Raw genomic sequence first — 24,191 nt, forward strand, 5'->3', positions numbered from 1 at the left:
TGTCCCTAAGGACGGATATCGATCCCACAAAGAACAGTGAATTATCGAGTACAATAATCGCTAAATATAAAAACAGAACAATTAAAAGAGTTTTGAATTAATTGTGTTGGCACTGATCAATAAGAAAACAAACAAAGAATTAGTTGTTTCAATTGGAAAAATAAGGATTAGTTTCAATTGGAAAAATAAGGATTAGTTTCATCTCTCTCACTCTCAAGTATTTTGATTAGCATGTCAATATTAAGTTCTTTGATTGAAATTGATGCCCGTATAAAAATCATTTATATCGATTCCTCGCATATAAAATCCTTAAGAATGTCCCCTAACTATCGATCCCTCGCATAATTATAAGAACAACTTAGAACGAAGCTCAGACGTTTAATAGCAATTAACATTTTAAGTCTATTCCTAGCACTCAAATATGTTAAGTATTGTTGTTTAGGTCCGAACCCTAAAAATACCTCCCGGTCAGATTTAAGATTCTCAATTTGTCACGGAAAATTAAAAGTAAAACAACAATACCAATAATCAATCAAGAACTGAATATTAATATATAAAATATCACCTCCTCAATACATAAGAGTTTGAGCAGATTACTCCCAATCCCAAAGGGTAGAATTAGCCACGCATACTTCTATCACCTTCCATTCTCCCAATTGGGTTACAATTCACTCTATGGTGTTTTCCTCTCAATCTGGCACACTAAGGTTGAGCCTCTAGCCCTCTATTTATCCTAGTTTTCTAGGGTTAGGTTGTTTCCTATGTCGCGCTAATGGGCTAAATGATAAAACATAAAAAAGGCCCAATCTTTCTTTGCATCTTTTTCCATTCTGGGACCTTCTATCTTTATCTTTTTAGCTCAAATCATTCATCTTTAATCCAAATCTTCAATCTTCATAAGAAATCTGCAATTAACACCAAATTTGAGAATAAAATACTCTTATTCAAATAAAGATCATAAAAAATGTAAAAAGGTATAAATTCATAAATTAGGAATTATTTTATATGTAAATTAGCAATAAATCCTCATAAGTGCCTATATTTTAATATGAAATATTACTGAAATTAGACACTTATCAATAGGTAAGTACACTATAAACTTAACTCTGTATGTTACTAATTAAGCATCTACTAACACGATTTTTTGTATTAATCAGTTCATGGCCTGTATATAACATCCTAAAAGGTCGATCTAATTCAAATTTTCAAAATTTGAAGTGGATAACACTAAATGTTTGTAATTTTTGTCTTTCTCTTTTCATTGTTTATCAATATTAATTTTTATTTTTTTATTGAATTATAGTGTAATAGACAACCAGGAAGTTATGAGTGTGACTATTACATTATGCAATGGATGGTTATCATGGTAAGACTATGCCTTAAAAGTGATTGGGATCAGGTAACATGATGGTAAATTATTTTTATAATTCTTTATCATATATGTATCTTAACACTGATTTATGTGAACCTTATTTTGTAATGTAGTTCTTCACGGATGAGCAACTAATGTCTTCGACCATGATAACATATGTGAGACATTCTTGGTCTACATATTTCCTAAATTTTATAACTCTAGGATAGCTAATCAATAGTGTAGGAATGAGATAGATAGATAAGAATATAGGTAAAGATATTATTAGTGTTTGTAATACATTTTTATTAATATATATAATTTGATTTTCTAAATTTATGTATTTGTCTGACTAGTTATAGTTGAACATATCAATTTATATGAGAATAACATTAAATAGAAGCTATGGTAAATAGCCGCCTTTTTAAATTAAATTTATAAGGGCGGTTATGGTAAATAGTCGTCTTCTTGTGTGCTTCAAAATAATTCATAAAGGGAGGTTTAAAAGGGCGGTTTTTACTATAGTCGTTCTCTTTGTTTGAATGCATACAATTTATAAGGGCAGTTCTTACCATAACTGCCCTTATAAATTTGATTTAATTCTTATATGTTGAACATAAGACTACACTTACATCAAAGACAACTAAAAAACCTCTGTTTTACAGTGAAAATAACCACCCTCTTTAAATCTTTATGCACCAGTGAAATAATTTTTTTTTTAAATATATAGAACAATTTTTTAAAATTATATTGACCCAATATTCTAGTTGTAAACTAATATTTTCAATATATCATAATTATAAACTTATAACTGATATTTTTAATATATCATAATTGTAAATTGCTATTTTTAATATATCATAATTGTAAATTTCTATTTTTAATATATCATAATTGATAACTAATATTTTCAATATATCATAATTATAAAATTATTTGCTTTAAAAAATAATTATAAAATTATAATTGATATTTTTAATATATCATAATTGTAAATTAATATATAACTAATATTTTTAATATATCATAATTGTAAATTTATTTTTCAATATATCATAAATGTAAACTGATCTTTTTAATATACCATAATTGATGACAAATGTAAATTATGCTATCCACAATTTGTGTAGACAAGTTACGATTCATCTAAGAGAAAACCATCACATTACACTTCCCCCACCCTTCAAACAAGGGATCATGGCGCTCAAGCATGTTAATATTGCCATCAACAAATTTTAATAAGAGCGGTCTTCTGATGTTTCTACTCAAAGATAGGTAATTATGCTCATTGAATTGAGGATTAACAAGGACCGCTAGAAGGTTCTCACCGGAATGAAAGTAATAAGCACTAGAAGAATTTTCAAAAGCATAATTAAAAACGCTAATCTAAGAAACTTTGGACTCGGAAACATTGGTTTCGACAATTGAAGAATCCATGAAAAATCAAGAACGAGCAAGAAAAAAAAAAACATAAAAAAAAATTAACAGAAAAAGAACACAAGGAAAGCATAACAGGTTTGTCAATCAACTCTGATACCATAAAGAAAATGATATTCCCTTCCAAGATTATACGAGAAGCAATTTATATTCATAATGAATCAGTAATGAAACTCAGATGAATTAAAAAGTAGATATTACGTTGGGTGTAGTGAAAGATGAAATCTTCATGGAAGATGAAATCTTCATGTGGTAGATGATGACAAACATTCATATCTCATAACTTTTATTTCAATAATTGTATTTTACAAACAGCACATTTCCATCAATTGTATTTTACATACAGCAGAGGAAAACTTAAATACAAACAAAGGGATCAGAAACTAACCATGGTAACCAAAATAAACCAAGATTAGGTAACCGATAACCGTTAATGAAGAAAAATAATAGAATTACAATACAATGATACAGTCAAACATCACATGACAAGATTTCTCACTTCTTAAGATGTCTATCAAACCAATTTATCATTATTTTATGAGCCTTTCCTGCATCCTTCACAGCTTTTGGATCATTAGGATCGTACCTCACAGTCCAACCATGTGAAACGTTAGCAAATATTTTCACATAGCTATCAATCTGCGCAAATTGGTACACAACAGATATGATCAAACATATTTCACTAAAGTAGTGATCCATACGAACTTACTGTGTATGTGCTTATGGCAATTACCAAAATGATGCCATAAACACAAACCTAATCACAGTATTTAATTACCAAATCATCAACCTAATATAAAATGACAGTACATAACTACAAGGGAAAATAAGTTTCATCCTATACCTCAGGTTTAGCATCTAAGACTTGTTTAAATTTCTTTATAAGCTTTGGAGGAGAGAATGAGTCATGCTCAGCTGCAAGTATAGCAATGGGAACTTCAACACCTGAAAAATTATCAAATTAACTGTTTCACTACTAACATCCAATAACTGCTTTTTAAGTCTGTATCTTCCTTCAACCATTGAAAAATAGTCAATGAAAGACAGCATCAAAAGAGAATTACCAGAAAATATAATGTTGTCATTGTTACAAGTTTTGCTCATCTTTTCAAAATCTTAATAATCTTGAAGCTTTTTAATCATTGTTGAAGTTTTTGTTTTCCTTAGAAAATACTTTGTCAAGTTGGGAAACCTGAAGATTAAGAAACAATCTAAAATCTTATTGAGAATTCATACCACGGATTTCATCCACAGTGACTGATGATGGATGTAATATCACAGAAGCTTCAACAAGTTTTGTTATCCCAAGCTTAGTAGCGGTCCTTGCTGAGAGAAAGAGAAAACCACATTACATTATTCTGTAGTTTATACTTAAGGTGGTGACCTGAAGTTGCAAAATACACAAACAAGAGGAAATAAAGAACACCAATTTAGTGGAAGGCACTTACCACCCCAACAGAAACCAGCAACTCCCACAGCAGATGCACCTTTTCGTTTTAAGGCTTCAATAATAGGTTTTGCAGTTTCAATACCTTTTGTCTGCACATTCAATAGGTAATGTGAGAATACAATTTACAAAATAAAGTCACATTTTTTATTCATCTGACATAATATTTGATTTACAATCAGAAACCCTTTAGGTTACAGAAGCCAAACATCTAAATATTCAAATATTAGTTAGGACCAAACATTGAGTTTTGAAGAACAGAAACAAAAATTTCTTGGTACAATAATAAGTAAGAACTAACCGAGTTATGATCTTTCAACCAAGAATTGAGAGGCCTGCTCGCATTCTCAGCATTGTAGGGTTCCCCATGGAAGAAGTCAGGAACCACCACAAAATACCCATGATTTGCAACCTTGTCTGCAATTTTCCTGTGCAACATGACAAATATTCAGATTGCTCCTCAATAAAACTTTAAAGGAATATATTTTAAAATTCATCAATAACAGTTGAAACAATTCAAATAGTTTGACCACTTCAAAAATAATTTTCTAATAAGAGAAGACATTACATATAGCCTAACAGAGAATAAGGTAAAGTCAGTAACTTAGGCATTGAAAGTGCATACCTTAAAAGTGGTGGTTCAAATCCTGCAAGTCAAATATTGAAGTTAATTGAAGATATTGACTAAAGGTGATAACAATGTCAGTGAAACTGACAAGTGGCTCCAAAAACAACAGAAAAGAAACCACAGATATAAACTAAAAAACAAATATTAAAACATCATTACTCTTTATTTCTATATTTGTAAACCATTCTAGGAATGAATCACAAGAATAACTATGTGACAGGTTTCAGTATTCTAGAACAAGAAACAAGAAACAAGACTCGGTTATGTAAATGGTTTCTGTTTGTAACATTTCTCTTTCAATTTGTTGATCACTTAAAATCAGAAGTGAACAAAAAGTTAAAGGTTTGAAACTTGAATAACATTGTAAAAGCAAAGAATAAAAATGTTGTAAAAGAAAGAAGAAGGAATACCAAAAATATCAGAAATAAGAACAATGGTAAGTATGGCGAGAGGGGAACCAGAGACATAGGAATTAACACCAGCGATGTTGGTAAGATAGCCAACACCAGCTGAAGCATTGAGAATGGGAGGGTTTGATAAGCATTCACTTCCCACCATTTTTCTCTCTCTCTTTGCTTCATGCTGTGCTTCCACTTGACCTTATATGCATGACTGATGCAGGGTTTGAAGAGTCATTAGAAACATGTTGAAAGGACGTGCCACTTGCTTCATCACTGTTCTATAGATAACTGGTGTTGACCACACTAAAACAAAAATTGTTTTTGCCACATGCAATACCATTTAAGTTTAAGCTCCCATTAAATAATATTTTTAATAAGAAATGTTAATTTCCTTAATTTGTGTTCCATTAATATATTAGGGTTCTTGCGGGCATTTCAGTTCCACGCTTTGCACCATTGGAATATAATAAACCCAATGTTGACGCCGTGTAAACACTAATATAATAACTCTTTTTTTTTTTTCTGATCTTTCGGCATTTTTCTAAAATTTAGTAAAATGTGTTTAATTTTAACAATACAAGATGCAATTTTTAATCAATATACAAATTTTACAGATGCAGCTAATAATGCCTTTAAAAATATTTTTAAAGATAATAAAAAAGTCAATAATGTTTAAATCTTTTTAATTGTGAAGAATTTATGATGGAGTTTTATAAAATAATACCTATAATTAATACAAAGTATATAGTATACGAAAACAATGTAATTTTAGAATAATTAATATGTATGCCTAATATATGAACAATGTATATATCAACACATTTTAGGAATTTTTTAGAGAATGCGTGTTGTTTAATGGATGGCAAATTTATAGTTTTTTTTTATAATAGATAGGGACTCCTCAACTGCTTATTTATTAGTCATGGTCCAACCATTATTAGCTCAATCTTATTACAATATGATTCAAATAATCATATTTCTAATTGTCAAATAATAATAATAATAATATGTTAATTATTAACTAAGAGTAACCCATAATTAATTTAACATTCTTCCACTTAAATAATATTAGTCAATAATCAAAATATGGCAATTAAAACTAAATTAAATGTTAAACAAAAATATGAAATTTTTTGAATTACCAAATAGTATACGACAAGGATACGTAATTGTCTAAACTAATCTATTTATTATAATACAAATATATAAAAAGTAGCATAATTTAATAGTTGAAAAATTTAATACTACAAATTCAAAGCATCTGAAAATGCTAATTAAGCAATCTCACAAAATTAATGTTATCTAGAACATGTCTTAAAAAAACATAAAACCTGACTTTCACTAACTCAACGTATCAGAATTCCTAGCCAAACTCATATAAGTTACATGTATCAGAAAATTTTCAACAATTAAGGTCATAATTAGTGGATATGGTAACATCTCCTCAGTGTCAATATGCTCTATCCTAGTGTGAAAATTTTGAAATTATTTTCTAATAAACTTATATTTAATATCAATGTTTTGAAAGTATCTTGAAAAATGTGATAAACATTAATTATTCATTGTCTTTTTATTTATTTATAAGAATTTGTATGTTAGGCATCACTATGCAAATTGACATCTCAGTTAGGTTGATACTTTAAGTAAATACAATCATCTGTCATCGCATGAAAAGAATATTATTAAAAAAAATACAAAATATGGAGGACTAAACTAAAATCCATATGTTAACAAAAACGATACATAAGTAAACTATACTTATTCATAAAAAATTCTAAGAATAGACTACAAGAAAACATATTATACTAATGAAATGATTCTCTATGAATAAATTATAAATTAGTCAACTTATCAGCACATGCATTCCCTTCACGGAAAATATGAGTAATCCTAAACCTGATTTTCTCACAATAATTAAGACAAATATTCTATCGATTACGAAGCATCCACGAAACATTAGTCCTAGCAGTAAATGCAACACAAACCTGACTCTGATAGAAAAGAGAAGGTTATCTGCTTAATATTTTTCATTTTCTTTTTTTTCCCTCTGATAAATCTGGCTAAGCTGATTTTCGACTCTGATACTATTTAGGTCAAATGTGGGCCTTCATGAAATTATGTCAGGCCATGGGACAGTTTAGGCCCAAAAAATTATTTCTTGTACCATCTTAAACTTACTATATCAGGCTTATCTCCAAATGGGGTCATTCCCAATATGTTTTTGTTTCAAGAATTTGATTTGTAACATTAACTTTAGTTTTTATACATTATTAAAGTAAACCAAATTAGACTGTTGATCAATTTGAAAACATTTATATAAAGTGGTAGAGTCAATAAAATAATTAGAAACGTCAATGGTTGGACAAAATATTTTACATTGTATATTTAAATTTAATCCAAACAATTTTACAATAAATATTTAGTAAGGTTTAAATATATTATTACATGTAGTCACTAATGTTACAAGATTTACTCGTGAGATGGAGAATTTGCAAAAAGATATTTCGATGCTTAAGTTAAATTTCGGTATGGGGTATATGAGAATAATAATTATTGTTCAATATCCACATTATGTGTACATTTACTTTAATTGTTGTGAACATTTATAGGATCGTGATGAACATCTAATACTAGACCTAGATTATGACATGTTATCGGGTTAACCTCGGAGTTAATATAATATTCCGTAGACAATTCTTCATGCACCACTGGCCTCCCTTGCATCTCTACTTCTTTTTAATTTCAACAATACTTGAGTATGGTGTAGAGTGTGTTGTCTTCTTTTTCATTTTTAAGTGTTGGTAATGAACATTAGTGATTAAGATAAGTTTTGTGATATTTTTACTAGTGGTGTTTGTGTTTTCGTTTGTTTTTTTATACCTATGTAACACCAGCTTAATTACAAATTTATTCCAGATTACATAATAAAAAAAAAACAAGATGAAAAATAAAATAAAAACTAAAGAAATATTATTATAATGATAGTGTTTCAAGACATATTAATAACTTATATTTTTCATTTATTCATGTCTTTTAAAAAGAATTGATTTAGAAGTTTCTTTAGTTTGTTTATTTCTACCTTAAAAGATTAGTTACTCGTATAAAAAAAAACTTTCCTTAAATAGAAGAAGTTGGATCTAATATTTTCAATTAGTAAAATATTTATAAAAATGTTATATTTTCTACGTTGTTTACATATCATAAATGTATATTTGTAAGAATTTAAAAATTAAATGAAAATTAACGGTTTAAATGAAAAAAATAATCAATGTAAAATTAAACTTTGAAACTAATATTAAATAAAACTAAAAATGTTTCAAGAATTGATAATTAAAAAAATATCTGTGTCAGATAATTTAGTTTACAATATACTTTTTCTCAGTTATTTTTTTAAAGAAGGTTGTTTTGGATGTATGAAGAAAAACAATAGATATTTTTTATTTTATTTTAATAAGTATTTACAAGATCTTATCTTCATTGATTTTCACATCATAGTGAATTAGAAATGAGGTAAAGAATGAAAAATAATAATTAATATTATTTTGAACTTTGAAGATAATCTTAACAACAAAAATCTTTGAAAAATGTGATAGTACTATTAATTTCCTTAATTTGTGTTCCATTAATATATTGTAACTGCAGGTTCTTGCGGGCATTTAATATGTATGCCTAATATATGAACAGTGTATAAGAATTAGCATGGTGCAGTATTTTTTATTTGGAAAGGAACAAATCTACACAGTTATAAGAATTAACAAGAGAGATAAATTTTGTTTAATTGTTTATACAATTTTTAGCAATTAATTTCTTAAATAGCAAATTTAAAATTCATGTGGACCAGCTCGTGATGAGTTAATTTGTGAAATTGGAGAATTCTGGTGGGGCCCACGAAAATATATTTGAGAAATTTGTTTACAGTGGTTTTGGATCGAACGGTGATGTACTTTCACAAGGAATAAGAATGTTTAAAAGAGAAAAAGAAATCTAAAAAGGGAATAAATAGAAAATAGTTACAAATAAAAATAAATGAAGAGGGTGGTGAGTACCTATAAATAAGTGAATAAGAATTTCCTTCCTTCCACTTTCTTCAAAGTTTGAAATTGCTCACTTTTAAAAGAAGAAAAAAAATAATGCAAGAAACACCGAAAGTAGGAGATTTCATAGAAAAAATTAATATTTCTCCATCTCAAGTTGCATTCATAGTAGATCACTATCTCTGCGCCAACAACTTATCCCAAACACGAGCCATCTTCCGCATGGAGGCATCTTCTCTCTTTGCCGGTTTGCCACTTAGTCAGGTTTCACTTTTTCCTCCATTAACAACTCCCTACTCTTGTCATTCTCATTATGAACATTTCTTTAATTCTTTCATTTTGTTTTCTAGCTATCCAAGACTTCCTTTAATTTGGACAAAATACTCACTGATTATATATCTTTGAAAAGACAAAAGACAATCTTGGATAAAGAAAGGTGTTCGATCATTCAAGAAAAATATAGAGTTCAGAAATTGATGGAGGACATGCACAATGCCATCAATACTTACAATGCCTTTTAGAGGCCAATTCCAATAGATGTCCCTATTAGGGATGTATCCTCTGCAACTTTTCATCAAAACCCTTAAAACTTATTTTCCTGTTTAATCGTCATTCAAAAATCAAGAATGATGTTTTTTGTGTTTAACTTTTCTTTGAGAGTAATTTTGGTTTTCTTTTTTGGTAGGTGTGTGTACTGCTACCACCGCCTATATACAAAACACAAACCCATGCAATATATTATCGCAACAGTCTAACAAGAGAAAAAACTGTAAAGCAATAAACGAGCCTACAATTGTAAAAAGACCTCGTGGAAGACCATCGGGAAAGAAAAATCAAAATCAATTCCAAGGTATGATTGTTTAAGGTTTATGGTATAATTGTTTCTCTCTATATAGATTGTTATTGTCATGTTATGAATTTAATTTTTACACTCTTACTTTATCCTTACTCTGTCAGGTCTAAACACACTCTCGTCATCAACTATTTAATCACAAATTCGTCCCAACTCATCAATTTTAGAAACACACCCAATCAATTCTTTGAGCCTGCTGTCACAACATGTAACGAGAAGGTTGTTTCTCATTGTCAAAACAATAGAGTTATGGTTGATCCTGAAAAAGAAATTACTTCTAAAGCCAACTTTCACAATTCTCCTATCAATTCAAATACTAACAAATACTACAATGTCTCTCCTACACCTCAAAGTTTGAAAAATTCAACACCAAGTGGGGGTGAAAGTTTGGAAAATTCAATACCAAATGAGGTTTCCACGTTTCACAAGGAAACTCAGCACGACGAGTCGCACATGAATCTATCAAGCATTAATCTTGATATGGAGTACTGGTCAAACTTCTTATTAGAAGACATGGAAACCTTGAATGATGTTTCTTTGTGATCATCCACCACCTTCAACTCATTCTTAAGATAATGCATAGAGGTGTTTTTTGATGTGTAATAAAATCTGACACCAAGGGACCTCTTGTGTGTAACACTTTTACGTTGTATTGTAGTTTCTAATGAATAAAATTTTAAACTCTCTCCACCAATGTTTAAAATTTAATTATGCAGCGCAAACATTTATATGGACGACTATGGTAAATAGGAGCCTTCTTAAATTAGATTTATAACGATGACTATGGTAAATAGTCATCTTCTTATATGCTTCAAAATAATTTATAAAGGAAGGTTTAAAAAAAGCAGTTTATAAGTAATTATTAGGGAAAAGGAAGATGTCAATAACCATCTTTACCTAGTAATTCACAAGAATCACATAGACATGATAACATCAACCGTGTTTTTTCACCAAAATAATGTTTTCTTTTTTTAAATTACGATTTTGAGTAATTTGTTTTTACAAAAATGGATAAATAATATTCTATTTTCCTAAAACAAAAAACTGATTTGCGAAAACCCATCAACTGTTTATAGTAGTCACAATTACTGAAATTTACTTATTATTCTGAGTTCTTATACATGATAATTTAATGAAAAATAGAGAGTTTTTATTAGTATACATTAGGTATTTGCAAAAATATGTTACTTGAAAAATTTAAAAATAATTAATCAGTGTTTAAAATGATAAAGAATGAATAATATTTTAATTTGAAGGAATATAAGTTTAAATTTTATATATGAAATTAAAAAAAAAAAGATGTGGTAGTTTATTTTTTTTCATTTTATTCTTATAACTAAATTGATAGTAGTACAAAAAAAAGTTGAAAATTGATAATTCAAGTATCAATTATTAAATCATGTTGCAGATAATAACCAAATCAGAGTGGCGCAGCGGAAGCGTGGTGGGCCCATAACCCACAGGTCCCAGGATCGAAACCTGGCTCTGATAGAAAAGAGAAGGCTTTCTGCTTATTATTTTTCATTCTCTTTTTTTCCCTCTAATAAATCTTGCTGGGCTGATTTTCGACTCTGATACTGTTTTGGTCAAATGTGGGCCTTCATGAAATTATGTCAGGCCATGGGACAGTTTAGGCCCAAAAAATTGTTAAGACCAATTTGAAAACATCTATATAAAGTGGTAGAGTTAATAAAATAATTAGACACGTCCATGGTTGGATAAAATATTCTACATTGTCAAATATATTTAAATTTATTCCAAACAATGTTACAATAAATATTTAGTAAGGTTTAAACATATTATTACATATAGTCACTAATGTTGCAAGATTTACTCGTGAGGATGGAAAATTTGAAAAAAAATATTCCGATGGTTAAGTTAAAATTTGATATGAGATATGTGAGAGTAATAATTATTATTTAATATCCACATTATGTGTACATTTTACTTGAATTGTTGTGAACATTTATAGGATCGTGATGAACATCTATTGAACCTAAATTATGACATGTTATCGGGTTAATCTCGGAGTTAAGATAAAATTCCGTAGATAAGTTCTCCATGCACCTCCGTACCCTCTCTTTCATCTTTATACTTCTTTTTAATTTCAACATACTTGAGTATGGTGAAAAGTATGGTGTGGAGAGTGTAGTGTCTTTTTCTTTATTTTTAAGTGGTTGTGGTTGGAGATGAACATTAGTGGTTGGTAATGAACGTTAATGATTGAGATAAATTTGGTGGTGTTTTTACTAGTGGTGATTGTGTTTTCGTTATTTTGTTTTTGTGTATACTTCCTTAACACTCACTTAATTACAAATTTATTTGAGATTATATAATCCTAAAAAAAACCAAGATGAAAAATGAAGTAAAAACTAAAGAAATGTTACTACAATGATGGTAATAATGATGGTAATGTTATTATAATGATAGTGTTTCAAGAAATATTAATAACTTATATTTTTCATTTAACCATGTCTTTTAAAACAAATTGATTTAGAAGTTTATTTAGTTTGTTTTTTCTACCTTAAAAGATTAGTTACTCGTATAAAAGAACTTTCCTTAAATAAAAGAAGTTGGATATAATATTTTCAATCAGTAAAATATTTTCTACGTTGTTTACATATCATAATAAATTTATATTTGTGAGAATTTAAAAATTAAATGAAAATTAACGGTTTAAATGAAAAAAAATAATTAATGCCAAATTAAACTTTGAAACAAATATTTAAATAAAACTTAAAATCTTTCAAGAATTCGATAATTAAAAAAATATCTATTTCAGATAATTTAGTTCACAATATACTTTTTCTCAGTTATTTTTTTAAAGATTTTGGATGTGTGAAGGAAAACAATAGATATTTTTTATTTTAATAAAGTATTTACAAGATCTTATCTCCATTGATTTTCACATCATAGTGAATATTAGAAATGAAGTAAAGAATGAAAAATAAGAATAAATATTATTTTGACCTTTGAAGATAATCTTAACAACAAAAATCTTTGAAAAATCTGATAGTACTATTAATTTCCTTAATTTGTGTTCCATTAATTTATTGTAACTGCAGGGTTCTTGCGGGCATTTAATATAAATGAACAGTGTATAAGAATTAGCATGGTGCAATATTTTTTATTTGAAAAGATGCTTTGACTGGAACAAATCTACACTGTTATAAGAATTAACGAGAGAGAGAAATTTTGTTTAATTGTTTATACAATTTCTTTCAATTAATTTCTTAAATAACAAATTTAAAATTCATGTGGACCAGGTCGTAATGAGTTAATTTGTGAAATTGGAGAATTCTGGTGGGACCCACAAAAATATATTTGAGAAATTTGTTTACAGTGGTTTTGGATGGAACGATTATGTACTTTCACAAGGAATACGAATCTTTAAAAGAGAAAAGGAAATCTAAAAACGGAAAATATATAAAATACTTAAAAATATTAAATATGAAATATGAAATGAAAAGGTGGTCAATACCTATAAATAAGTGAATAAGAATTCCCTCCCATCCACTCTCTTCAAAATTTGAAATTGCTCACTTTCAAAAGAAGAAGAAGAAAAAGATAATGCAAGAAACATCGAAAGTAGGAGATTTCACGGAAAAGATTAATATTTCTCCATCTCAAGCTGCATTCATAGTAGATCACTATCTCTGTGCTAACAACTTATCTCAAACACGAGCCATTTTTCGCATGGAGGCATCCTCCCTCTTTGCCGGTTCGCCACTCAGTCAGGTTTCACTTTTCATCCATTAACAACTCACAACTCTTCTTCTCATTCTCTTTACGAACATTTCTTTAATTATTTCATCTTTGTTTTATAGCTATCCAATACTTCCTTTAATTTGGACAAAATACTCGCTGATTATATATCTTTGAGAAGACAAAAGACAATCTTGGACAAAGAAAGGTGTTCGATCATTCAAGAAAAATATAGAGTTCAGAAATTGATGGAGGACATGCACAATGCCGTCAATACCTACAATGCCTTTCAGAGGCCAATTCCGATAGATGTCCCTGTTACGGATGTATCCTCTGCAACTTTTCATCAAAACCCTTCTGGTAAAAACTTATTTTACTGTTTAATCGTCAATTCAAAAATCAAGATTGGTTCTTTTTGTGTTTAACTCTTATTTGCGAGTAATTTTGATTTTCTTTTGTTAGGTGAGTGTACTGCTACCACCGTCTATGTACAAAACACAAATCCACGCAATGTACTATCGCAACAGTCTAACAAGAGAAAAAATTGTGAAACAATAAATGAGCCTACAATTGTAAAAAGATCTCGTGGAAGACCACCGGGGAAGAAAAATCAATTTCGAGGTATGATTTTTTAGGGGTTTAAGGTTTAGGGTTTATGGTATAATTGTTTCTATCTATGTTAAGGATAAAATGTTATTGTCACATTATGTATTTAATTTTTACACTCTTACTTTATCCTTACTCTCAGGTTTAAACACGCTCCCGTTGTCAAGGACTCAATCACAAATTCTCCCCAACTCATCAATTTTAAAAACACACCCGAATCAATCTGCTGTTACAACATGTAATGAGAAGGTTGTTTCTCACTGTCAAAACAACAAAGTTATGGTTGATCATGAAAAAGAAATTACTTCTAAAGACAACTCTCCCAATTCTCCTATCAATTCAAATACTAACAAATACTACAATGTCTCTCCTATACCTCAAAGTTTGGAAAATTCAATACCAAATGAGATTTCCACCCTCCCCAAAGAAACTCAGAATGACGAGTCGTACATGAATCTATTGCACAGTGATTTTGATTTAGATATGGAAGATTGGTCAAACTTCTTATTAGATGATGCTTTTTCTGATGATGCACCACCTTCAACTCATTTCTAAGGTAATGCATACAAGTGATTTTTTTATGCTGTAATAAAATCTGATACCAAGTATCTGTAATGTGTAACACTTCTCATACGTTGTATTTTACCTTCTAATGAATAAAATTTCAAAACTCTCTTTCTCCACCAATGTTTTCAATTCCAAATTAAACTCAATGCTTATATTTTTTGTACGTGAATCACTCTCCATGCTCATTCATGTAACCAAGAAGCAATAAAGGCACATATTAATTTCGACAAAGATGGAAATAAAATTGAAAAACAATAACAAGATTCATGCAACCACTTATTCACGCCATGTATATTAAAAACAGTATAATATAAGATTATATTATACTTTTCCTTCAAATCTATTTTTCATTTGCGGATAAAGTTTATTGCGAATAATGATTTTTTATTTTCAAAATTTTAAAGTTTTATGGCTCCTTTTTGTAACTTTATCTAAAACACTTTTAAGCTATGTTTCTTGCTTCAAAGCAAACTGTTTCTGAATGTTGGGAATTTTTTTATATAATTCGTAAATAAATAACTATTTTTGTCAAATTTTGAAATGAACTTTAAACGTCGAAAACGTTGGAAAAAAATGTTTTAACGAAATGTACTCATAACCATGGTCAGTACTTTTAAATAAATGAATTGTTTTAATATAAAACTAATATTAAAAATATGAATTAAAATTAGAATAAAATATTGTTCTAAAATTTTAATAAATACAAAATTATATTTCAAAATAAAAATATCATAAAATAAACTAATATATAAAATATCAAATTTTAAATTAATTAAATTTATTTGATTTAATATTTTAGCACTTCTATTTTAATTATTTATTTCATTGTAATAAAATTGTAAATATTATTATATTAAAAAATAATATTGAAATATAATTGATTAAGTTATACAACTTTATCTAGAACAATATCTAGATGTTGGCATCTCCCTCCTTAATTTAGTGGGAGACGAGGACCAATGAATATTGGTCATTGATCCATTGAATATATTTAATGATGATCATTCCAAAAGTCTTGAAATTATAACTCTCTCTTGAAAATGGGATGAAACAATTGTGATCAAAACAAACCATTCTTAAATTAAAAACAATATAAAGAATGTGTTTTTTGTTTTTAACTCTTATTTGCGAGTAATTTTGGTTTTCTTTTGTTAGGTGTGTACGACTACCACCGCTTATGTACAGAACACAAACCCATTCATTGTGCGATCACAACCGTCTAATAAGAGAAAAAAATTGTGAAACAATAAATGAGCCTACAATTGTAAAAAGACCTCGCGAAAGACCACAAAGGAAGAAAAATCAATTTTGAGGGATGATTGTTTAGGGTTTAGGGTATAATTGTTTCTGTCTATGTTAAGTATACAATGTTATTGTCATGTTATGAATTTAATTTTTACACTCTTACTTTATCTTTACTCTCAGATTTAAACACGCTCCCGTTGTCAAGGACTCAATCACAAATTCTCACAAACTCATCAATTTAGAAACATACCCCAATCAATTTTTTCAGCCTGCTGTTACAATGTAATGAGAAGGTTGTTTTTCACGGTCAAAATAACAAAGTTATGGTTGTTCTTGGAAAAGAAATTACTTCTAAAGCCAACTTTCACAATTCTCCTATCAATTCAAATACTAACAAACACTACAATGTCTCTCCTATACCTCAAAGTTTGGAAAATTCAATACCAAATGAGGGTGAAAGTTTGGAAAATTCAATACCAAATGAAATTTCTACTCTTCACAAGGAAACTCAGCACAACGAATCACACATGAATCTATCAAGCATTGATTTTGATATGGAGTATTGGTCAAACTTCTTATTAGAAGATACAGAAATCTTGAATGATGTTTAAGGTAATGTATAGAGGTGTTTTTTTGATGCTATAAGGAACCTGTTGGGGAGAACACTTCTCATTACAAATATTGTATCTTCTAATGAATAAAATTTTAAATCTCTCTCTCCGCCAATGTTTTCAATTCCAAATTAAACTCAATGATTATATTTTTGCTACGTGAATCACTCTACATGCTCATTCAAGAACCACTTTTCGTCTTTTTTTTTTTTTTCTCTTAATTCTAAACCTTAAACTTTAAACTTTTATGTAATAACACAAAAAAAAAAAAAATTAAAGAAGCTTAACCATAAGGAGTGAAAGGAGCGTAGCAGTGATCAGATAACTGAAAACGAAAGTCTTGTCCCTCAATAGCATCAATGAATGCTTAGTCAAGAGTTTATGATTTTTTGAAACATATTACTTCACCACTCTAACAATGCTAAAATAATATATAAAACATGGATATATTATTTGAACACTTAGCATGCATGGAAGAGACATAATAGTTCTCTTATTTTTTTTATTCAAGAAAAAGACATAATGATTCTCTTACGACAGTTTAAGTGATAGTCATAAAACATTTATTTTTTTAATTACTTGAAATTAAATAGCTTAGATAGATGTTTTAATCTTAAAATATTTTAATATTTAGTAAATAGATTTGAATTTTAAATTTAATTTTTTAATTATATTAAAAATGAATATGAACCGTAACCACCCTTAGTGAATTTGGAAATAAGCTTTAAACAGGGGCATTTGTAAAATTGGGTTCTGTGAAATATTTGTATGGTGAATCTGTGACACCCTTAACAATGTCGTGATACAATTTATTTGTTTCATAAATACAACATCGAACAAATTGCTCCTCCAACAGGGAACAATGATAGAATGAAACATTACATGAGAAGATTTGTCACTTCTTAAGATGTTTATCAAACCAATTTATGACGAGTTCATGAGCCTTGTCTGCAGCCTCCACAGCTTTTGGATCATTAGGATCGTACCTCACAGTCCACCCGTGTGAAACGTTAGCAAATATTTCAACATAACTATCAATCTGCAGAGATATTTCACAGAATATGTCCATTAATGTCCATAAGAAAATAAACTAATTTCACAAATAAAATAAGTGTTTTGATATGTTGAAAATTCTGCATCAGATAATTTAAGAGAGATATTTTTTTTTTCTCAAATAGAATAGTTTTGACCAAATATCTCAATTGTAAATTGATATTTTCAATATATCATAATGGTAAACTCATAACTGATAGTTGATGTTTTCAATATAAAGTATTAAATTAAAAAAAATAATATATTCATTACATTACAAGAAATAATATTCATTACATTACAAGAAAATCATGAAATAGAAACCAATTTCTAGAGACAAAAAATAATTAGTTGTTAGAGTGACTAAATTAAAGATCATTCTAGATACTAACAAAATTTTGTTTTTAAATTAATTTATATTATTGATAAATGTTTTTAAATTGGTGTTTAATTAACAACCAAAGTTTTTGTTACCAAATTTAGAATCTAAATAATTGGTAGCAAAACTCTTAGTTGTTAATTGGACACCAATTTAGAAACCATTTAATAATAATAGAAACTAAAAACCAAAATTTTTTTAGTCTCTAATTTAGTCACTATAGCAACTAATTAATTTTGGTCTCTAAAAATTGATTTCTATTTCATGATTTTCTTGTAGGTATAACATCTCATTCTATTTAAATTTTTAATTTTTACATAAAATAAAATATTTTTTTTAAATGATTACATATTGGATGTATATTAGATTGTCACTATATATATCATTTTCAATTAAATTAACATTTTCCTAACTAAAAAAAGTTAATTATTTGTCAATACTGATTTGTTCCCATCACTTGTCCTTTATTATGAGGAGCTTTTATAATTGTTCTTCTACAGCTCCAACTAATATATATCTAAGGGACATGTGACATCTTTGGTAGGAATTGCAGACAAGTAGTGAACCATAAAATTTTACAAATTTACTCTGTATATGTTCTTATGTTATGGCAATTACCACAAAATGATGCCATAAACACAAACCTAATCACAGTATATATTACCAAATCATCAAGCTAATATAAAATGACAGTACATAACTACAAAAGGGAAAATAAGTTTCATCCTACCTCAGGTTTAGCCTTTAAAACTTCTTTAAACTCATTTAAAAGCTTTGGAGGAGCGATTGAGTCTTTCTCAGCTCCAAGTATAGCAATGGGAACTTCAACACCTGAAAAAAATATCAAATTAAGTGTTTCACTACTAACATAACATCCAATAACTGCTTCTTAAATTTCTATCTCTATTCAACCATTGAAAAATGGTCAATGAAAGACAGCATCATAAATACAATGTTGACATTGTTACAGGTTTTGCTCATCTTTCAAAATCATTAATAATCTTCAAACTTTTTAAACATTGTTGAAGTTTTTCTTTTCCTGGGAAATAGAAACAATCTAAAATCTTAATGAGAATTCATACCTCGGATGTCATCCACATCGATAAATGATGGATGCAATAGCACAGAAGCTTCAACAAGTTTGTCTTTCCCAAGCATAGTAACAGTCTTTGCTGAGAAAAAGAGAAAAACACATTACATTATTCTGTAGTTTATACTTAAGGTGTTGCAAAATTCACATACCAGAAGAAATAAAGAACACCAATTTAGTGGAAGCCACTTACCACCCCAACAGAAACCAGCAAATCCCACAGCAGATGCACCTTTTTGTTTCAAGGCTTCAATAATAGGTTTTGCAGTTTCAATACCTTTTGCCTGCACATTCAATAGGTAATGTGAGAATCAGACAAAATGTACTACCATTTACAAACAAAAATGAGTTTTGAAGAACAGAAAAAAAAAATCTTGCTAAATCAATGATGATGATAAACAAGCAATTATCACTAAGTAAGAACTAACTGGCTGATGATCTTTAAACCAAGAATCGAAAGGCCTGCTCTTGTTCAAATCATTGTAGGGTTCCCCACGGAAGAAGTCAGGAACCACAGCAAAATACCTATGATTTGCAACCTTGTCTGCAACTTTCCTGTGCAACATAACAAATATTCAGATTGCTCCTCAATAAAACTTTAAACTGCACTCAGCAGTATAAGTTAAAAAAGGATCATAGAAAATATATTTTAAAATTCATCAGTAACAGTCGAAACAATTCAAATAGTTTGACCACTTCAAAAATAATTTACCTAAAAGATATTTTCTAATAAGGGAAGACATTACATATATAGCCTAACAGAGAATAAGGTAAACTCAGTAACTTAGGCATTGAAACTAACATACCTTAAAAGTGGTGGTTCAAATCCTGCAAGTCAAATATTGAAGTTAATTGAAGATATTGGCTAAAGATGAAAACAATGTCAGTGAAACTTATAGTGACTCCAAAAACAACAGAAAAAAAACCACTGATATAGACAAAACTGAATTAATTAAAGACTAAGTGACAGGTTTCAGTATTCTAAAGTCTAAAGTCTAAAGTCTAAACTCAATTATGTAAATAGTTTCTGTTTCTAACATTTCTTTTTCAATTTGTTGATCATTTAAGATCAGTAAGTGAACAAAGAGTTCAACGATTGGAACTTGAATAAGATTTTATAAGCAAAGAATAAAAATGCTGTAAAAGAAAGAAGAAGGAATACCATAAATATCAGAAACAAGAACAATGGCAAGCAGGGCGAGAGGAGAACCAGAGACATAGGAATTAACACCAGCTATATTGGTGACATAGCCAACAGTAGCAGCTGAAGCATTGAGAATGGGAGGGTTTAATAAGCAGTCAATTCCCATTTTTCTCTCTTTCTTTTCTTGATGCTGTGCTAAGAGTCCTACTCCATTTCACCTTTATATGCATGACTGATGCAGGGTTTGACTCATGCCACTTGTTTCATCACTATTCTGTAACTGGTGTTGACCATATAAAAAACAAAAAAATGTGTTTGCCTGATGTAATATACTATTTAATTAATTAATATACTACGTTATGTTATATTATAATATAAATTAATATATTATGTTATGTTATATTATAATATAAATTAATATATTATGTTATGTTATATTATATTATAATATAATATAAATTAATATATTAATTTTTTATATTATAATATAAATTAATATATAAAATTTAAAAGGTTATATATAATTTATTTGAATTTGTATATATGTGATATGTTTACAGTATTTTAATATGTAATACTTTAAATATACTTTTTTTAGTATTGAAAATTAAAATTAAAATTAAAAGTAATATAAGTTAATTATTTTAAAATATTAATTAAAGTAAATTTAAGTTAGAATGAAGAAATACAAAAAATTAAGTTGGTAAAATCCTAAATTCAAAATACTAAAAATAAATTAGAAATTTTAATCGAAAAGTTAGAATGAAGAATGTTAATCACAAACTTTAACTTTAATTGTCATAGAAAATATAACAATAGTATAAAAGTCTACATTATACTATTTTCAAGATAAAAATAGTATAAGAGTCAACATTATACTATTTTCGAGATAAAAAATTTATTCTATTGTGATTTTTTTTTATGAGTAAAAAATATAATAGAAATAAAAGAATACTTACAAACAATACAAACAGAACCTACAAACAGAACCTAGCAAAAGTAATATACTATTTCCTATGAACTCCTAGGGACCCACAAAAGTAATATATCATTTCTTATAAAAAATTCTTAGTTGTGATTCCGTAGTATTTTATTGTGACCGTGACATTATTTATAAGAAAGGTTATTTATAATGATAGTGTTAATTAAAATAAAGTATTTTTTAGAAAAGTGATTATTAATAAAAAAAATTACTTATATTTAGTTTCAATTATAAAAAAACATTTATTCGTTGAATCTGCGCTTTTGAAAAATATTTTCTTAACTAACTTGGCTTTTATTTATTTTTTTAAATAAAAAATATCAAAAAAGTACAATAAGTTTTTTTGGTTTTAAAAAGTGATTAAAAAGCCTCAAACAAAACCCAAAGTGGAATAGAGATATTGATGATTGGTTTTAAAATAACATTTTAATTTTTTTTTATTGATAATGAATTAATTAAATTATGAAAATGAGTATAAAAAAATAGACTAAAAGTCTTAAAAAAAAACAGATATGATACTTAATAAAAACTACGATAAAAACAAAAGTTTAACTTGTAAATTTTCTATGTAACATAAACCTATCGACTTTTTCAAAATATTGTAATTTTTTATATGCATACATATTTTGTTTGTAATTTTAAGTCTGTTTTGTAATTTGTAATTTTAAAATAATCGATGATTCAAAGTACTAAATTTGGTTCCTTAAATAAGATTTCAAATTTAAATATTATTAGTTAAAAAATATGATTAAAGTAAAACATCATATAAAATGTATTATGTTAAAATAGACAAAGTCTATGGATGCTTTTTATAAATAATATGGCTAAAAAAATACTTTTCACTTTAGAAGAGACAAATATAGCAGAAATAATCAAAGGGTTGAAGTTTAAAAAAATATATAATTTGTACTTAATTTGTTTAATGTGCTCCTTAATATTATTAAAGGATAAGAAGGTATATAAAGTCTAATATTTTTTTAGAAAATTCCTAAATCATTTCGCAAAGAGTTTTTTTTGAAAGTCATTGTTGTAATCCACAAAGTTGATTCCAAATCACACAGTGTAACCATTGTTCCATTTAAAGTTATCAAACCATGCAAAATATCCTTTTATATTGACACCATCCCTTGTAATGTCAACAAAATAAAATAAAATTAGATTTATAAGTAAACTATTTTTTCAAATATTAAAAAGAAAAGAAAGAATAAAAAGCAATCACTTAATTGCTGCAAGAAGATAAAAAATATGTCAATAATGATAATCTATCCTAAACATATTTAGAAGAGAATCTTCTAGTAATAGTGTCGAAACATTGAACTCATCAATACCTACATATAAAAATATTATAAATAACATGTAATTAAAAGAAGAAAAATAATTATGATATATTGACAACCTATTTTTTTTCTATACTCATCCTACAACTCTTAATACTATTATTTTAATTATAAATTTATTCTTTATTATATATATTTTTTAAATTATCACATCAAAATTGTATACAACTCTCCAGGTTCTCAAAGTATAATTTTTCAAAAAAAAGAGCATGTATACTTACAAGTTAATGATTTGTCATATTCTTGATATATATACATATTGTGTATAAATTTATTTTACAACAAGATAATAAATTAAATATATAATATTTGGCATAGTTACCATTTTCAGTTATGTAAATTAAGGGATTGTTTTACTTTTCTTTGGTGTACAACAATAATTCTCTAATGCCTCAAGGATAAACATATAAAAGCAGCCTATAAATACAATAAATAAAAGTTAATTACATATATAATATAATATAATAAAATAAAATAAAATAATAACACGTATCTATATACTTTGACATGGTCATGGTCATGTATACATATTTTTATTGGAATCCTATTACGTTCACACTACAAGAAAATCATGAAATAAAAATCAATTTTTGGAGACCAAAATAATTAGTTGCAATAGTAACTAAATTAGATACCATTTAAAAAAAAAATTGGTTTCTAAATTAGTTTCTATTATTGTTAAATAGTTTCTAAATTGGTATTTAATTAGCAACCAATGTTTTAACTACCAATTATTTAGTTTCTAAATTTGGTCTCTAAAACCTTAGTTGCTAATTAGATACCAATTTAGAAACTATTTAACAATAAATAAACTAATTTAGAAACCAAAATTTTGTTTAGTTTCTAAGATGGTTTCTAATTTAGTTACTATTGCAACTAATTATTTTGGTCTCTAAAAATTGGTTTCTATTTCATGATTTTATTGTAGTGTCAGCTACTCCAAAAAAAATATTTTATCAGAATTATATATATATATATATATATATATATATGAATGTAGAGAAATAGTAGATAAAAGAATCTTAACGTAATTAGGTTTGACATTGACAAGCTTAGGTGCATTGGATACATAGTTAGAGGTGTAATATGTTAATCCAATAAAATTAAATGAACAATTGACAAGTTTGATTTTATGTTTGGAGAACTTTGGCAATAGTTTACAACAAGAGATTGCATGCTTTGTGAATATTTTTCTGATGTTAGTGTCCCATAAACCTATAATAATTGTAAAAAGTTGTTATTTTTTAAACTTGAGTGTTTATTTAAGTAGTTATTTTTTAATGATTTATGTTTGTAGTACTATTACAAGTATACAACACAATGCAAATAAAAATTCAATTTT

At 27.6% G+C, this 24,191-nt stretch overlaps 3 protein-coding genes and 1 non-coding gene across 4 annotated transcripts; 2 read left to right on the top strand and 2 right to left on the bottom strand.

Annotated features, from left to right (window-relative positions):
* Positions 1-3,037: 3,037 nt before the first annotated feature.
* Positions 3,038-5,468, bottom strand: LOC137835769 (endo-1,3;1,4-beta-D-glucanase). The gene is made up of 7 exons (XM_068644425.2): positions 5,274-5,468; positions 4,861-4,882; positions 4,537-4,663; positions 4,237-4,327; positions 4,025-4,114; positions 3,633-3,733; positions 3,038-3,427 (listed from the first exon to the last, which is right to left on the bottom strand). The coding sequence occupies exons 1-7, from the start codon at positions 5,419-5,421 to the stop codon at positions 3,284-3,286; spliced, it is 723 nt and encodes a 240-aa protein (XP_068500526.2). The 5' UTR covers positions 5,422-5,468; the 3' UTR covers positions 3,038-3,283.
* Positions 5,469-11,570: 6,102 nt separating this feature from the next.
* TRNAM-CAU (transfer RNA methionine (anticodon CAU)) lies at positions 11,571-11,642 on the top strand. Its single transcript has one exon. It is a non-coding gene; the product is annotated as a tRNA-Met (tRNA).
* A 2,079-nt stretch (positions 11,643-13,721) lies between these two features.
* Positions 13,722-16,885, top strand: LOC137834418 (uncharacterized). Its single transcript, XM_068642474.2, has 5 exons — positions 13,722-13,889; positions 13,979-14,216; positions 14,319-14,477; positions 14,605-14,956; positions 16,543-16,885. The coding sequence occupies exons 1-5, from the start codon at positions 13,722-13,724 to the stop codon at positions 16,883-16,885; spliced, it is 1,260 nt and encodes a 419-aa protein (XP_068498575.2).
* Positions 16,886-17,661: 776 nt separating this feature from the next.
* LOC137835774 (endo-1,3;1,4-beta-D-glucanase) lies at positions 17,662-20,703 on the bottom strand. Its single transcript, XM_068644429.2, has 7 exons — positions 20,549-20,703; positions 20,193-20,214; positions 19,815-19,941; positions 19,580-19,670; positions 19,379-19,468; positions 19,027-19,127; positions 17,662-17,924 (listed from the first exon to the last, which is right to left on the bottom strand). Exons 1-7 carry the CDS (start codon positions 20,694-20,696, stop codon positions 17,781-17,783), a joined length of 723 nt encoding a protein of 240 aa, XP_068500530.2. The 5' UTR covers positions 20,697-20,703; the 3' UTR covers positions 17,662-17,780.
* Between the last annotated feature and the right edge of the window lie 3,488 nt (positions 20,704-24,191).

The sequence above is a fragment of the Phaseolus vulgaris genome, chromosome 5, assembly GCF_051622355.1.
Source record: "Phaseolus vulgaris cultivar YP4 chromosome 5, ASM5162235v1, whole genome shotgun sequence".
Lineage (NCBI taxonomy): Eukaryota > Viridiplantae > Streptophyta > Magnoliopsida > Fabales > Fabaceae > Phaseolus > Phaseolus vulgaris.